This window comes from Bufo bufo, chromosome 5 (assembly GCF_905171765.1).
Source record: "Bufo bufo chromosome 5, aBufBuf1.1, whole genome shotgun sequence".
Classification (NCBI taxonomy): domain Eukaryota; kingdom Metazoa; phylum Chordata; class Amphibia; order Anura; family Bufonidae; genus Bufo; species Bufo bufo.
The window spans coordinates 1851804-1867948 of record NC_053393.1 but is presented as its reverse complement, the minus strand read 5'-3'; the positions used below and the strand labels follow the sequence as shown (position 1 = coordinate 1867948).

Here is a 16145-nt window from a genome sequence, read left to right as displayed (position 1 = left end):
GGGGCATTTTCCCTTCAGTTTTGTCTTCAGCAAGTGAAATGCTCAATCGGATTCAGGTCCGGTGATTGACTTGGCCATTGCAGAACATTCCACTTCTTTCCCTTAAACTCTTTGGTTGCTTTTGCAGTATGCTTTGGGTCATTGTCCATCTGCACTGTGAAGCGCCGTCCAATGAGTTCTGATGCATTTGGCTGAATATGAGCAGATAATATTGCCCGAAACCCTTCAGAATCCATCCTGCTGCTTTTGTCAGCAGTCACATCATCAATAAATACAAGAGAAGCAGTTCCATTGGCAGCCATACATGCCCACGCCATGACACTACCACCACCATGCTTCACTGATGAGGTGGTATGCTTAGGATCATGAGCAGCTCCTTTCCTTCTCCATACTCTTCTCTTCCCATCACTCTGGTACAAGTTGGTCTTGGTCTCATCTGTCCATAGGATGTTGTTCCAGATCTGTGAAGGCTTTTTTAGATGTTGTTTGGCAAACTCTAATCTGGCCTTCCTGTTTCTGAGGCTCACCAATGGTTTCCATCTTGTGGTGAACCCTCTGTACTCACTCTGGTGAAGTCTTCTCCTGATTGGTGACTTTGACACACATACACCTACCTCCTGGAGAGTGTTCTTGATCTGGCCAACTGTTGAGAAGGGGGTTTTCTTCACCAGGGAAAGAATTCTTCGCTCATCCACCACAGTTGTTTTCCGTGGTCTTCCGGGTCTTTTGGTGTTGCTGAGCTCACCGGTGCGTTCCTTCTTTTTAAGAATGTTCCAAACAGTTGTTTTCCGTGGTCTTCCAGGTCTTTTGGTGTTGCTGAGATCACCGGTGCGTTCCTTCTTTTTAAGAATGTTCCAAACAGTTGTTTTGGCCGCGCCTAATGTTTTTGCTATCTCTCTGATGGGTTTGTTGTGTTTTTCAGCCTAATGATGGCTTCACTGATGGTGACAGCTCTTTGGATCTCATCTTGAGAGTTGACAGCAACAGATTCCAAATGCAGATAGCAGACTGGAAATGACCTCTGACCTTTTATCTGCTCATTGTAATTGGGATAATCAGGGAATAACACACACCGGCCATGGAACAGCTGAGAAGACAATTGTCCCATTACTTTTGGTCCCTTAACAAGTGGGAGGCACATATGTAACTGCTGTAATTCCTGCACCGTTCACCTGATTTGGATGTAAATACCTCAGATTACAGCTGACAGTCTGCAGGTAAAGCACATCTTGTCCGTTTCATTTCACATCCATTGTGGTGGTGAATAGAGACAAAAATGTTACCATTGTGTCCATGTCCCAATATTTATGGACCTGACTAAGTGGCTCCTGATTCCTCCACAAGGTCAATAAGAGCCTGGAGCCGCGGGGAAGAACCGCCCCCCTCACAAGGGCCCGCTCCTTCTCACTGACTCAGCAGGCGAGGGCCGCTGCCCCCAACAACCCTCTGACACGGAAGGACACCGTGCCCACCGCAACCGTGAGCGTGGCAGCCGTCAGCGCCAGACTGGTAAGTATGACTGGATATGATGAGGAGACGGAAAGTGACTGGTGATACTGGTGGAGACTGAGGTCTTCTCTATACTGGTTATACTGGTGGTGACTGAGGTTCTCTCTGTATTGGTGATGACTGAGGTCCTCTCTGTACTGGTTATACTGGTGGTGACTGAGGTCCTCTCTGTACTGGTGAAACTGGTAGTGACTGAGGTCCTCTCTGTACTGGTGATACTGGTAGTGACTGAGGTCCTCTCTGTACTGGTTATACTGGTGGTGACTGAGGTTCTCTCTGTATTGGTGATGACTGAGGTCCTCTCTGTACTGGTGAAACTGGTAGTGACTGAGGTCCTCTCTGTACTGGTGATACTGGTAGTGACTGAGGTCCTCTCTGTACTGGTGATACTGGTAGTGACAGGTCCTCTCTGTACTGGTGATACTGGTAGTGACTGAGGTCCTCTCTGTACTGGTGATACTGGTAGTGACTCAGGTCCTCTCTGTACTGGTGATACTGGTAGTGACTCAGGTCCTCTCTGTACTGGTGATACTGGTAGTGACTGAGGTCCTTTCTGTACTGGTGATACTGGTAGTGACTGAGGTCCTCTCTATACTGGTAGTGCCTGAGGTCCTCTGTACTGGTGGAGACTAAGGTCTTCTCTTTACTGGTGATACTGGTAGTGACTGAGGTCCTCTCTATTCTGGTGATACTGGTAGTGACTGAGGTCCTCTCTCTACTGGTGATACTGGTAGTGACTGAGGTCCTCTCTGTACTGGTTATACTGGTAGTGACTGAGATCCTCTCTGTACTGGTGATACTGGTAGTGACTGAGATCCTCTCTGTACTGGTGATACTGGTAGTGACTGAGATCCTCTCTGTACTGGTGATACTGGTGGTGACTGAGGTCCTCTCTGTACTGGTGCTGACTGAGGTTTTCTCTGTACTGGTGGTGACTGAGGTCCTCTCTGTACTGGTGGTGACTGAGGTCCTCTCTGTACTGGTGGTGACTGAGGTCCTCTCTGTACTGGTGGTGACTGAGGTCCTCTCTGTACTGGTGGTGACTGAGGTCCTCTCTGTACTGGTGGTGACTGAGGTCCTCTCTGTACTGGTGGTGACTGAGGTCCTCTCTGTACTGGTGGTGACTGAGGTCCTCTCTGTACTGGTGGTGACTGAGGTCCTCTCTGTACTGGTGATACTGGTAGTGACTGAGGTCCTCTCTGTACTGGTGATACTGGTAGTGACTGAGGTCCTCTCTGTACTGGTGATACTGGTAGTGACTGAGGTCCTCTCTGTACTGGTGATACTGGTAGTGACTGAGGTCCTCTCTGTACTGGTTATACTGGTGGTGACTGAGGTTCTCTCTGTATTGGTGATGACTGAGGTCTTCTCTGTACTGGTGCTGACTGAGGTCCTCTCTGTACTGGTGGTGACTGAGGTCCTCTCTGTACTGGTGGTGACTGAGGTCCTCTCTGTACTGGTGGTGACTGAGGTCCTCTCTGTACTGGTGGTGACTGAGGTCCTCTCTGTACTGGTGGTGACTGAGGTCCTCTCTGTACTGGTGGTGACTGAGGTCCTCTCTGTACTGGTGGTGACTGAGGTCCTCTCTGTACTGGTGGTGACTGAGGTCCTCTCTGTACTGGTGGTGACTGAGGTCCTCTCTGTACTGGTGGTGACTGAGGTCCTCTCTGTACTGGTGGTGACTGAGGTCCTCTCTGTACTGGTGGTGACTGAGGTCCTCTCTGTACTGGTGGTGACTGAGGTCCTCTCTGTACTGGTGGTGACTGAGGTCCTCTCTGTACTGGTGGTGACTGAGGTCCTCTCTGTACTGGTGGTGACTGAGGTCCTCTCTGTACTGGTGGTGACTGAGGTCCTCTCTGTACTGGTGGTGACTGAGGTCCTCTCTGTACTGGTGGTGACTGAGGTCCTCTCTGTACTGGTGGTGACTGAGGTCCTCTCTGTATTGGTGATGACTGAGGTCCTCTCTGTACTGGTGAAACTGGTAGTGACTGAGGTCCTCTCTGTACTGGTGATACTGGTAGTGACTGAGGTCCTCTCTGTACTGGTGATACTGGTAGTGACTGAGGTCCTCTCTGTACTGGTGATACTGGTAGTGACTGAGGTCCTCTCTGTACTGGTTATACTGGTGGTGACTGAGGTCCTCTCTGTACTGGTGGTGACTGAGGTCCTCTCTGTACTGGTGGTGACTGAGGTCCTCTCTGTACTGGTGGTGACTGAGGTCCTCTCTGTATTGGTGATGACTGAGGTCCTCTCTGTACTGGTGAAACTGGTAGTGACTGAGGTCCTCTCTGTACTGGTGATACTGGTAGTGACTGAGGTCCTCTCTGTACTGGTGATACTGGTAGTGACTGAGGTCCTCTCTGTACTGGTGATACTGGTAGTGACTGAGGTCCTCTCTGTACTGGTTATACTGGTGGTGACTGAGGTTCTCTCTGTATTGGTGATGACTGAGGTCTTCTCTGTACTGGTGGTGACTGAGGTCCTCTCTGTACTGGTGCTGACTGAGGTCCTCTCTGTACTGGTGCTGACTGAGGTCCTCTCTGTACTGGTGCTGACTGAGGTCCTCTCTGTACTGGTGCTGACTGAGGTCCTCTCTGTACTGGTGCTGACTGAGGTCTTCTCTGTACTGGTGCTGACTGAGGTCTTCTCTGTACTGGTGCTGACTGAGGTCTTCTCTGTACTGGTGCTGACTGAGGTCTTCTCTGTACTGGTGCTGACTGAGGTCTTCTCTGTACTGGTGCTGACTGAGGTCTTCTCTGTACTGGTGCTGACTGAGGTCTTCTCTGTACTGGTGCTGACTGAGGTCTTCTCTGTACTGGTGCTGACTGAGGTCTTCTCTGTACTGGTGCTGACTGAGGTCTTCTCTGTACTGGTGCTGACTGAGGTCTTCTCTGTACTGGTGCTGACTGAGGTCTTCTCTGTACTGGTGCTGACTGAGGTCTTCTCTGTACTGGTGCTGACTGAGGTCTTCTCTGTACTGGTGCTGACTGAGGTCTTCTCTGTACTGGTGCTGACTGAGGTCTTCTCTGTACTGGTGCTGACTGAGGTCTTCTCTGTACTGGTGCTGACTGAGGTCTTCTCTGTACTGGTGCTGACTGAGGTCTTCTCTGTACTGGTGCTGACTGAGGTCTTCTCTGTACTGGTGCTGACTGAGGTCTTCTCTGTACTGGTGCTGACTGAGGTCTTCTCTGTACTGGTGCTGACTGAGGTCTTCTCTGTACTGGTGCTGACTGAGGTCTTCTCTGTACTGGTGCTGACTGAGGTCTTCTCTGTACTGGTGCTGACTGAGGTCTTCTCTGTACTGGTGCTGACTGAGGTCTTCTCTGTACTGGTGCTGACTGAGGTCTTCTCTGTACTGGTGCTGACTGAGGTCTTCTCTGTACTGGTGCTGACTGGTCTTTACCAGTGAATTGATTTGGGTTTTCTCTTCAGAACCAGCGCACTCCAGTAGTTCCGGGCCGTGATGTCAGATCAGTTCAGAAGTTCAGTAAGAAGATGTTTCAGGGGGCCTCCAATGTGGGTACGGCCGGTGACCCCAAAGCGTCGCTGCACAGTTACACGCAGGCCTATGGAACGATCAGTAAGTCGGCGCTGCAGAACCTGCCGCTCCAGAGCGCTACACAGGACGACAAGTGACGGACAAAGACACTGGGGAGGAATCCACAGAAGAAAACTGGCTGCTGTTGGCCCTGTCGTCCAGGGGCCCGAGCCTTGTCCTGTACAGAGGCAGGTCCTTCTTCGCTGCAGCTCTTGAAGTGCCTTTTTCCAATAGAGATGACGTCCCGGGGTCCATTTCCAGTGGTGACGCCCGTCATCTGCAGAACTTGTGCCTTGTACATATCCAGCCCTGGGAGCACTGGTCAGGCAATAAGCACAGTGCAGTGAGGTCCGGGGAGGTACATCCGTGCGCCTCACACCTTCTGGTCATGTGATCATGTTGTGTTTTATACTGATAATAGAGGTGGATTATTTATTCAGTCCGTCTGGTGTGGTTTCCTTCAGGCTCAGTGGGATTGGTGGTTATACTCAAGTGCTCCTTGGTAAGGCCTCATGTAACTGACTGTGTCTGTTTTGTGGTCCGTAAATGAATGCGAAGAATTTTTTATTTTCTTTGTGCTCCTGTAGAAATGCCCTGTCCACAAAATGAACAAGAATAGGACATGTTCTATGTTTTTTTTGCAGGATCTTGAGGATGGTGTGGGGAGGATCCATAGAGCGAACATGACCATTGAGGTGGTCCCACAGCTGCTGGAGGGGGCGTGGGGGAGGATCCATAGAGATAACACGACCATCGAGGTGGTCCCACAGCTGCTGGAGTGGGCATGGGGGAGGATCCATAGAGATAACATGACCATTGAGGTGGTCCCACAGCTGCTGGAGGGGGCATGGGAGAGGATCCATAGAGATAACATGACCATTGAAGTGGTCCCACAGCTGCTGGAGGGGCCGTGGGGGAGGATCCATAGAGCGAACATGACCATTGAGGTGGTCCCACAGCTGCTGGAGGGGGCGTGGGGGAGGATCCATAGAGCGAACATGACCATTGAGGTGGTCCCACAGCTGCTGGAGGGGGCGTGGGGGAGGATCCATAGAGATAACATGACCATTGAGGTGGTCCCACAGCTGCTGGAGGGGGCGTGGGGGAGGATCCATAGAGATAACACGACCATTGAGGTGGTCCCACAGCTGCTGGAGGGGCCGTGGGGGAGGATCCATAGAGATAACACGACTATTGAGGTGGTCCCACAGCTGCTGGAGGGGGTGTGGGGGAGGATCCATAGAGATAACATGACCATTGAGGTGGTCCCTCGGCTGCTGGAGGGGGCATTGGGAAGGATCCATAGAGCTAACATGACCATTGAGGTGGTCCCACAGCTGCTGGAGGGGCTGTGGGGGAGGATCCATAGAGCTAACACGACCATTGAGGGGGTCCCACAGCTGCTGGAGGGGCCGTGGGGGAGGATCCATAGAGATAACACGACTATTGAGGTGGTCCCACAGCTGCTGGAGGGGGTGTGGGGGAGGATCCATAGAGATAACATGACCATTGAGGTGGTCCCACAGCTGCTGAAGGGGGGGTGGGGGAGGATCCATAGAGATAACATGACCATTGAGGTGGTCCCACAGCTGCTGGAGGGGGCGTGGGGGAGGATCCATAGAGCGAGCATGACCATCAAGGAGGTCACACAGATGCTGGAGGGGCTGTGGGGAGGATCCATAGAGAGAACGCGACCATTGAGGTGGTCCCACAGCTGCTGGAGGGGGCATGGGAAGGATCCATAGAGCGAGCATGACCATCAAGGAGGTCATGCAGATGCTGGTGGGGCTGTGTGGGAGGATCTATAGAGTGAACATGATCATCAAGGTGGTCCCACAGCTGCGCAGTAGTGTTTACGCCTGGGGAATTACGGGCCAGGGTAATACAGCCTATCACACACCTTATATACCCACTGAGGGATATGTGTGCAGACAGCCTATCAACCCTTATATACCCACCGAGGGATATGTGTGCATGTGCTTTGTGCACAAGTGGAAATCATGCTGGACCAAGAAAGGACCTTCCGTGGACTGTTCTGCTGGTGCAGTCACTGTGTACACACATTACTTATCCTGTACTGATCCTGAGTTACATCCTGTATTATACTCCAGAGCTGCACTCACTATTCTGCTGGTGCAGTCACTGTGTACATACATTACTTATCCTGTACTGATCCTGAGTTACATCCTGTATTATACTCCAGAGCTGCACTCACTATTCTGCTGGTGCAGTCACTGTGTACATACATTACTTATCCTGTACTGATCCTGAGTTACATCCTGTATTATACTCCAGAGCTGCACTCACTATTCTGCTGGTGCAGTCACTGTGTACATACATTACTTATCCTGTACTGATCCTGAGTTACATCCTGTGTTATACTCCAGAGCTGCACTCACTATTCTGCTGGTGCAGTCACTGTGTACATACATTACTTATCCTGTACTGATCCTGAGTTACATCCTGTATTATACTTCAGAGCTGCACTCACTATTCTGCTGGTGCAGTCACTGTGTACATACATTACTTATCCTGAGTTACATCCTGTATTATACTCCAGAGCTGCACTCACTATTCTGCTGGTGCAGTCACTGTGTACATACATTACTTATCCTGTACTGATCCTGAGCTACATCCTGTATTATACTCCAGAGCTGCACTCACTATTCTGCTGGTGCAGTCACTGTGTACATACATTACTTATCCTGTACTGATCCTGAGTTACATCCTGTATTATACTCCAGAGCTGCACTCACTATTCTGCTGGTGCAGTCACTGTGTACATACATTACTTATCCTGTACTGATCCTGAGTTACATCCTGTATTATACTTCAGAGCTGCACTCACTATTCTGCTGGTGCAGTCACTGTGTACATACATTACTTATCCTGAGTTACATCCTGTATTATACTCCAGAGCTGCACTCACTATTCTGCTGGTGCAGTCACTGTGTACATACATTACTTATCCTGTACTGATCCTGAGCTACATCCTGTATTATACTCCAGAGCTGCACTCACTATTCTGCTGGTGCAGTCACTGTGTACATACATTACTTATCCTGTACTGATCCTGAGTTACATCCTGTATTATACTCCAGAGCTGCACTCACTATTCTGCTGGTGCAGTCACTGTGTACATACATTACTTATCCTGTACTGATCCTGAGTTACATCCTGTATTATACTCCAGAGCTGCACTCACTATTCTGCTGGTGCAGTCACTGTGTACATACATTACTTATCCTGTACTGATTCTGAGTTACATCCTGTATTATCCTCCAGAGCTGCACTCACTATTCTGCTGGTGCAGTCACTGTGTACATACATTACTTATCCTGTACTGATCCTGAGTTACATCCTGTATTATACTCCAGAGCTGCACTCACTATTCTGCTGGTGCAGTCACTGTGTACATACATTACTTATCCTGTACTGATCCTGAGTTACATCCTGTATTATACTCCAGAGCTGCACTCACTATTCTGCTGGTGCAGTCACTGTGTACATACATTACTTATCCTGAGTTACATCCTGTATTATACTCCAGAGCTGCACTCACTATTCTGCTGGTGCAGTCACTGTGTACATACATTACTTATCCTGTACTGATCCTGAGTTACATCCTGTATTATACTCCAGAGCTGCACTCACTATTCTGCTGGTGCAGTCACTGTGTACATACATTACTTATCCTGCACTGATCCGGAGTTACATCCTGTATTATACTCCAGAGCTGCACTCACTATTCTGCTGGTGCAGTCACTGTGTACATACATTACTTATCCTGTACTGATTCTGAGTTACATCCTGTATTATCCTCCAGAGCTGCACTCACTATTCTGCTGGTGCAGTCACTGTGTACATACATTACTTATCCTGTACTGATCCTGAGTTACATCCTGTATTATACTCCAGAGCTGCACTCACTATTCTGCTGGTGGAGTCACTGTGTACATACATTACTTATCCTGTACTGATCCTGAGTTACATCCTGTATTATACTCCAGAGCTGCACTCACTATTCTGCTGGTGCAGTCACTGTGTACATACATTACAAGGTGCAGAGCGGAGGTACGGAGCCACTAGGGAGGGATTCCGTGGGGTTTCTCTCCGTGAACAGAAGGGTCTGGATACTGCACAGGTGATGCCCGTTTATGTGCACCAGTCCTGAGAGGGTCGTATTCACTCCTGGATTCCACACTCCGCACGTGAAGGTCCTTCCAGCTGAATAATTGGAATCCACCGCTATGTGCGCAGTGGAGGAATATCCGCAATCCTGACCAGTACCCCTTCTCCAGGATCTGGTGGGCAATACCTGCTGTCCTCCCAGTCTCAGGAGCACTGCACCCCCAGTTCTGTACCCACTTCTCCTGAGCTATGGTGCCGCCTGTCAGCACCTGACATTGATGAGCGCTGCACGCTCGGCGGTGTAACCTCCTAGAAGGTGTGGGCGCCAGCACCTCCCTCTCTATTATCTGTTTGTGTATTTTGCAGGGAGTACAGAGATTCTGAGTCTCAGCGGGATCGGTGATGTCATGTATTACTCTGGTAAGCACTACTGATTCACGGGCAAAACGTAAATGTGTCAGAAGCTGAGCGGACGCCGCACTCGGTCAGATGTCAGTCTACTGTCCACCGGCAGGACTCACAGCATCATAAATCATAAGGAGCAGCGTTCATTCTGGGAGTGTGGCCCCGGACTGAACACCCTCGTGTGACAGGGGCCAGAGCAGGAGTTTCACACATGGTGGAATGGGGCTTCAGATGTGGTGACGTCCTTCAGAAGACCTGCTGGCAGGGGGAGATGCTGAGGACTCACTTGGCCGCCTCTTCCTGCTGCGCTCGCTCCTCTTCCTGCTGCGCTCGCTCCTCTTCCTGCTGCGCTCGCTCCTCTTCCTGCTGCGCTCGCTCCTCTTCCTGCTGCGCTCGCTGCAGCTGTTCCTCCAGCTCCGGGGGCACCTGAACTTCTAGCAGGTTTTGTAATCCACGCTCGGGCTCATCACCGATCAGGATCTGACACGAGACGGTCCTGTTAGTATCATGTCAGCATTCCGTCACCCACAGCACCTGGTGCTCAGGTGGACTCGGACTGCGGGTGGTGCTCACCTGGATGACCTTCTCACAGGTTCTCTTCACATCAGGCTCCGCCTCCCAGGAATGGAGCGATCTCAGGATCAGATACGTTCCCCGATCTTTAAGGATACGACGCCCATCTGGGGTAGCGCAGAGCTGTAGGGGGCACAGGGAGGAGACAGGACAATCAGTAGAGATGGAAGACTGGGATCAGGGCTTGGGGGACCAGCGGACTCGCCATCTGCTGAGGTTAATACCAGTATATTTTGGCCCTAGCCTCCATCTAAGGGCCACACATTGCATCCAATGCCCAGTGATTCCACAGCCGCCAGAACATTCACCCAGGGTGGGGGCAATAAGCGCCACGTCTCACCAGCTGCAGGCATTCTATCAGCATCTTCCGTATATCGGGGTCCGGCTCCCGCTCCTTGTCCTCCGGCAGATACTGCAGGTCGGGCGGAAGGACTGCGGACACAGAGAAAAACCTCAGGAGGCAAAGAGACCCCCAATACGTGCATGATGTATCCCCCAGATACCTCCTACAGAAAGGGTTAAATCAGTACCAGCTACCAGAACCCCCACCCCCAGTGACTGATGGATCCCCCCCGTCCTCCTCTCCTCCAGTGACTGATGGATCCCCCCCGTCCTCCTCTCCTCCAGTGACTGATGGATCCCCCCCGTCCTCCTCTCCTCCAGTGACTGATGGATCCCCCCCGTCCTCCTCTCCTCCAGTGACTGATGGATCCCCCCCCCCCGTCCTCCTCTCCTCCAGTGACTGATGGATCCCCCTGTCCCCCCGTCGTCCTCTCCTCCAGTGACTGATGGATCCCCCCGTCCTCCTCTCCTCCAGTGACTGATGGATCCCCCCGTCCTCCTCTCCTCCAGTGACTGATGGATCCCCCCCCCGTCCTCCTCTCCAGCAGTGACTGATGGATCCCCCCGTCCTCCTCTCCTCCAGTGACTGATGGATCCTCCCCGTCCTCCTCTCCTCCAGTGACTGATGGATCCTCCCCGTCCTCCTCTCCAGCAGTGACTGATGGATCTCCCCCCCCCCGTCCTCCTCTCCTCCAGTGACTGATGGATCCCCCCCCCCCTGTCCTCCTCTCCTCCAGTGACTGATGGATCCTACCCCCCCCCTCCAGTGACTGATGGATCCCCCCCGTCCTCCTCTCCTCCAGTGACTGATGGATCCCCCCCCCCGTCCTCCTCTCCTCCAGTGACTGATGGATCCTACCCCCCCCTCCAGTGACTGATGGATCCCCCCCCCCCTCTCCTCTCCTCCAGTGACTGATGGATCCCCCCCCCCCCCGTCCTCCTCTCCTCCAGTGACTGATGGATCCTACCCCCCCCCTCCAGTGACTGATGGATCCCCCCCGTCCTCCTCTCCTCCAGTGACTGATGGATCCCCCCCCCCGTCCTCCTCTCCTCCAGTGACTGATGGATCCTACCCCCCCCCTCCAGTGACTGATGGATCCCCCCCCCCCCTCTCCTCTCCTCCAGTGACTGATGGATCCCCCCCCCCCCGTCCTCCTCTCCTCCAGTGACTGATGGATCCCCCCCCCGTCCTCCTCTCCTCCAGTGACTGATGGATCCCCCCCCCGTCCTCCTCTCCAGCAGTGACTGATGGATCCCCCCGTCCTCCTCTCCAGCAGTGACTGATGGATCCCCCCGTCCTCCTCTCCAGCAGTGACTGATGGATCCCCCCGTCCTCCTCTCCAGCAGTGACTGATGGATCCCCCCCCGTCCTCCAGTGACTGATGGATCCCCCCCCCCGTCCTCCTCTCCTCCAGTGACTGATGGATCCCCCCCCCCGTCCTCCTCTCCTCCAGTGACTGATGGATCCCCCCCCCCCGTCCTCCTCTCCTCCAGTGACTGATGGATCCCCCCCCCCCCCTCCCCCTCTCCTCCAGTGACTGATGGATCCCCCCCCCCCCGTCCTCCTCTCCTCCAGTGACTGATGGATCCCCCCCCCCCGTCCTCCTCTCCTCCAGTGACTGATGGATCCCCCCCCCCCCCCGTCCTCCTCTCCTCCAGTGACTGATGGATCCCCCCCCCCCCGTCCTCCTCTCCTCCAGTGACTGATGGATCCCCCCCCCCCGTCCTCCTCTCCTCCAGTGACTGATGGATCCCCGTCCTCCTCTCCTCCAGTGACTGATGGATCCCCGTCCTCCTCTCCTCCAGTGACTGATGGATCCCCGTCCTCCTCTCCTCCAGTGACTGATGGATCCCCGTCCTCCTCTCCTCCAGTGACTGATGGATCCCCCCCCGTCCTCCTCTCCTCCAGTGACTGATGGATCCTCCCCGTCCTCCTCTCCTCCAGTGACTGATGGATCCTCCCCGTCCTCCTCTCCAGCAGTGACTGATGGATCCTCCACGTCCTCCTCTCCTCCAGTGACTGATGGATCCTCCACGTCCTCCTCTCCTCCAGTGACTGATGGATCCTCCCCGTCCTCCTCTCCTCCAGTGACTGATGGATCCTCCCCATCCTCCTCTCCTCCAGTGACTGATGGATCCTCCCCGTCCTCCTCTCCAGCAGTGACTGATGGATCCCCCCGTCCTCCTCTCCTCCAGTGACTGATGGATCCTCCCCGTCCTCCTCTCCTCCAGTGACTGATGGATCCTCCCCGTCCTCCTCTCCTCCAGTGACTGATGGATCCTCCCCGTCCTCCTCTCCTCCAGTGACTGATGGATCCCCCCCGTCCTCCTCTCCTCCAGTGACTGATGGATCCCCCCCCCCCCGTCCTCCTCTCCAGCAGTGACTGATGGATCCCCCCCCCCGTCCTCCTCTCCTCCAGTGACTGATGGATCCTCCCCGTCCTCCTCTCCTCCAGTGACTGATGGATCCCCCCCCGTTCTCCTCTCCAGCAGTGACTGATGGATCCTCCCCGTCCTCCTCTCCAGCAGTGACTGATGGATCTCCCCCCCCCCCGTCCTCCTCTCCTCCAGTGACTGATGGATCCTCCCCGTCCTCCTCTCCTCCAGTGACTGATGGATCCCCCCCGTCCTCCTCTCCTGCAGTGACTGATGGATCTCCCCCCCCCCCCGTCCTCCTCTCCTGCAGTGACTGATGGATCTCCCCCCCCCCCCGTCCTCCTCTCCAGCAGTGACTGATGGATCCTCCCCGTCCTCCTCTCCTCCAGTGACTGATGGATCCCCCCCGTCCTCCTCTCCTCCAGTGACTGATGGATCCCCCCCCGTCCTCCTCTCCAGCAGTGACTGATGGATCTCCCCCCCCCCCCGTCCTCCTCTCCAGCAGTGACTGATGGATCCTCCCCGTCCTCCTCTCCTCCAGTGACTGATGGATCCTCCCCGTCCTCCTCTCCTCCAGTGACTGATGGATCCCCCCCCGTCCTCCTCTCCAGCAGTGACTGATGGATCCCCCCATTAGATGTATACCCACAGTGCTATACACTGTGTGGAGGAGGGAGCAGGGGACAGGACCCCCCATAACGGATACCATCTTATCTGCTTTCTTACGTTCCACTTCTTCTTCCGAGTATTCTTCTCCACCAGCCAAGGGCAGCAACAGGAACGGCAACAAGTCGACGTCGTCTCCCAGCAGCCAGGCATGATCCGCTGCAACACACAAGGGGACGGGGTGATCAGCTGGATGGTAGGAGAAGACCCCACCCAGGAGACCAACAAGGCTACAGTATGGCAGCCGCCAAAGCTTCCTCCATATTACACCACCACAATACAGCGCCCTACACCGCGCTGGAATCATGGAGCCCGCCCTCCCCCATCTGACACCTCATCCAGGCCTATAGACCAGCACCCGGGGGGGGGGACAGACGGCGCAGCAGCAATCACTCACCGTGACTGAAACAGCAGTTCCTCAGGGTCCCTACAACGCCTCCTCTGCGCACAACCGACCCCCGGAGGTGAGTCAACGGGAGGAGACGCTGCAAAACACACCTAGGGGGCGACAGAAGCAAAACTCACAAATGTCACATGAAGAGGAGGCAGAGAATCTACACATGTGGAAGAATGTACTACAGACCACACACAGCGGGGCAGACGTGACCACACACAGCGGGGCAGACGTGACCACACACAGCGGGGCAGACGTGACCACACACAGCGGGGCAGACGACAGACGGGACCACACACACACACAGCGGGGGAGACGACAGACGTGACCACACACACACACAGCGGGGGAGACGGCAGACGTGACCACACACACACACACACACACACACAGCGGGGGAGACGGCAGACGTGACCACACACACAGCGGGGCAGACGGCAGACGTGACCACACACAGCGGGGGAGACGGCAGACGTGACCACACACACAGCGGGGGAGACGGCAGACGTGACCACACACACAGCGGGGGAGACGGCAGACGTGACCACACACACACAGCGGGGGAGACGGCAGACGTGACCACACACACACACACAGAGGGGGAGACGACACGTTATTATGGGGTGCGGTGTACACGGGAGGTTACCACGTGCTGGGAGTGTACTTGGGATGTCGGGAGATTACGGGGCACACTACTGCTCACCTGGTTCGGTCCAGTATGAAGCTGCGGCCCTCGGTCAGCTGCGTCAGGTTACACATCAGGGGCCCCAGGTAGTCGAGTGTGGCTGCGGCGTTGTACCGGGGGCTGCAGATCATCTCCAGCAGCTGATTCAGTCCCTGAGCGGTCAGCGTGGAGATGACGGCGCGGCAGGAATCCTCCTCGCGGCTCAGGTTACACAGGGCAGTGCAGACGGAGTCAGCGTATACGTAATGGGGGTCAGCCAGGCGCTGAGCGAGTGTGGGGAGCAGAGCAGGGATGTCCAGCAGGGAGCGGTGAGTGCAGGGGTCAGAGGTCAGATTCACCAATATGTGATAAGAATCCTGGACTCCTGGAGGTGATGGGTCAGAGGTCACATCCAGCACAGCGCGTAGTAACCCCGGCACCTCACACAGACTCCGCCTACCCTCGGGTGTAGCACTCACACCCAGCACATACTCCAGGGCCTGGCTCTTCACATCTGCCCGAGTGCCAGAGCCCAGGAAGGACAGGAAGTCGGAGCAGAGCACCGGATCCATGAACAGCATCAACCTGCAGCAGAGACACACAAGAGAGATGAGAGAGACAAGAGAGAGAGAGACGAGAGAGAGAGAGACGAGAGAGAGAGAGACGAGAGAGAGAGAGACGAGAGAGAGAGAGACGAGAGAGAGAGAGACGAGAGAGAGAGAGACGAGAGAGAGAGAGACGAGAGAGAGACACACGAGAGAGAGAGAGACGAGAGAGAGACACACGAGAGAGACGAGAGACACACGAGAGAGACGAGAGACACACGAGACGAGAGACACACGAGAGAGACGAGAGACACACGAGAGAGATGAGAGAGACACACGAGAGAGATGAGAGAGACACACGAGAGAGAGAGAGACACACGAGAGAGAGAGAGACACACGAGAGAGAGAGAGACACACGAGAGAGAGAGAGACACACGAGAGAGAGAGAGACACACGAGAGAGAGAGAGAGACACACGAGAGAGAGAGAGACACACGAGAGAGAGAGAGACACACGAGAGAGAGAGAGAGAGAGAGACACACGAGAGAGAGAGACACACGAGAGAGAGAGAGACACACGAGAGAGAGAGAGACACAGACACACACGAGAGAGACGAGAGAGAGACAAGAGAGAGAGAGACACACGAGAGAGAGAGAGAGACACACGAGAGAGAGAGAGACACACGAGAGAGAGACACACACGAAAGAGAGAGACACACACGAGAGAGAGAGACACACACACGAGAGAGAGAGACACACACACGAGAGAGAGAGAGACACACACGAGAGAGAGAGAGAGAGAGAGAGAGACACACGAGAGAGAGAGATATATATATATGATTTGGGAGGGCTCCGGGTTATAATGTGATGGGGGGGGGCCCACAAGGTCAGTATCCCACGCGCTACATGTTTACTCACTGGTCTGCCGCACACGTGGATTCTCTTCCGGCTCATGTATGACGTCATCGTCCAATCATCACTCAGAGACATTTGTTTAGGCGATA

The 16145-nt window shown here is 54.0% G+C and overlaps 2 protein-coding genes across 2 annotated transcripts in view; one reads left to right on the top strand and one right to left on the bottom strand.

The window, feature by feature from the left end:
• The window catches only part of MAPK15 (mitogen-activated protein kinase 15), a 53695-nt gene extending 48212 nt beyond the window's left edge, over positions 1–5483 (top strand). The window contains exons 14-15 of the mRNA XM_040432631.1: positions 1345–1509; positions 4942–5483. Coding sequence (XP_040288565.1) covers positions 1345–1509; positions 4942–5145 — 369 coding nt within the window. The 3' untranslated portion in view covers positions 5146–5483. The remainder of the gene's footprint in view (positions 1–1344; positions 1510–4941) is intronic.
• A 4088-nt stretch (positions 5484–9571) lies between these two features.
• On the bottom strand, positions 9572–16145 carry HGH1 (HGH1 homolog). The gene is made up of 8 exons (XM_040432061.1): positions 16048–16145; positions 14638–15183; positions 13938–14038; positions 13601–13699; positions 10497–10588; positions 10157–10279; positions 9962–10063; positions 9572–9904 (listed from the first exon to the last, which is right to left on the bottom strand). Coding segments are annotated over exons 1-8 (1104 nt in total). The 5' UTR covers positions 16050–16145; the 3' UTR covers positions 9572–9865.

Bases quoted from the DNA above. Each gene is read 5' to 3' on its own strand.
- HGH1 (XM_040432061.1), bottom strand. The intron at 13,700-13,937 runs GTGAGTGATTGC...TGTGTGTTGCAG, and splicing joins GAACTGCTGTTTCAGTCACG to CGGATCATGCCTGGCTGCTG. The intron at 10,589-13,600 runs GTAAGAAAGCAG...CTGTGTCCGCAG, and splicing joins CTCGGAAGAAGAAGTGGAAC to TCCTTCCGCCCGACCTGCAG.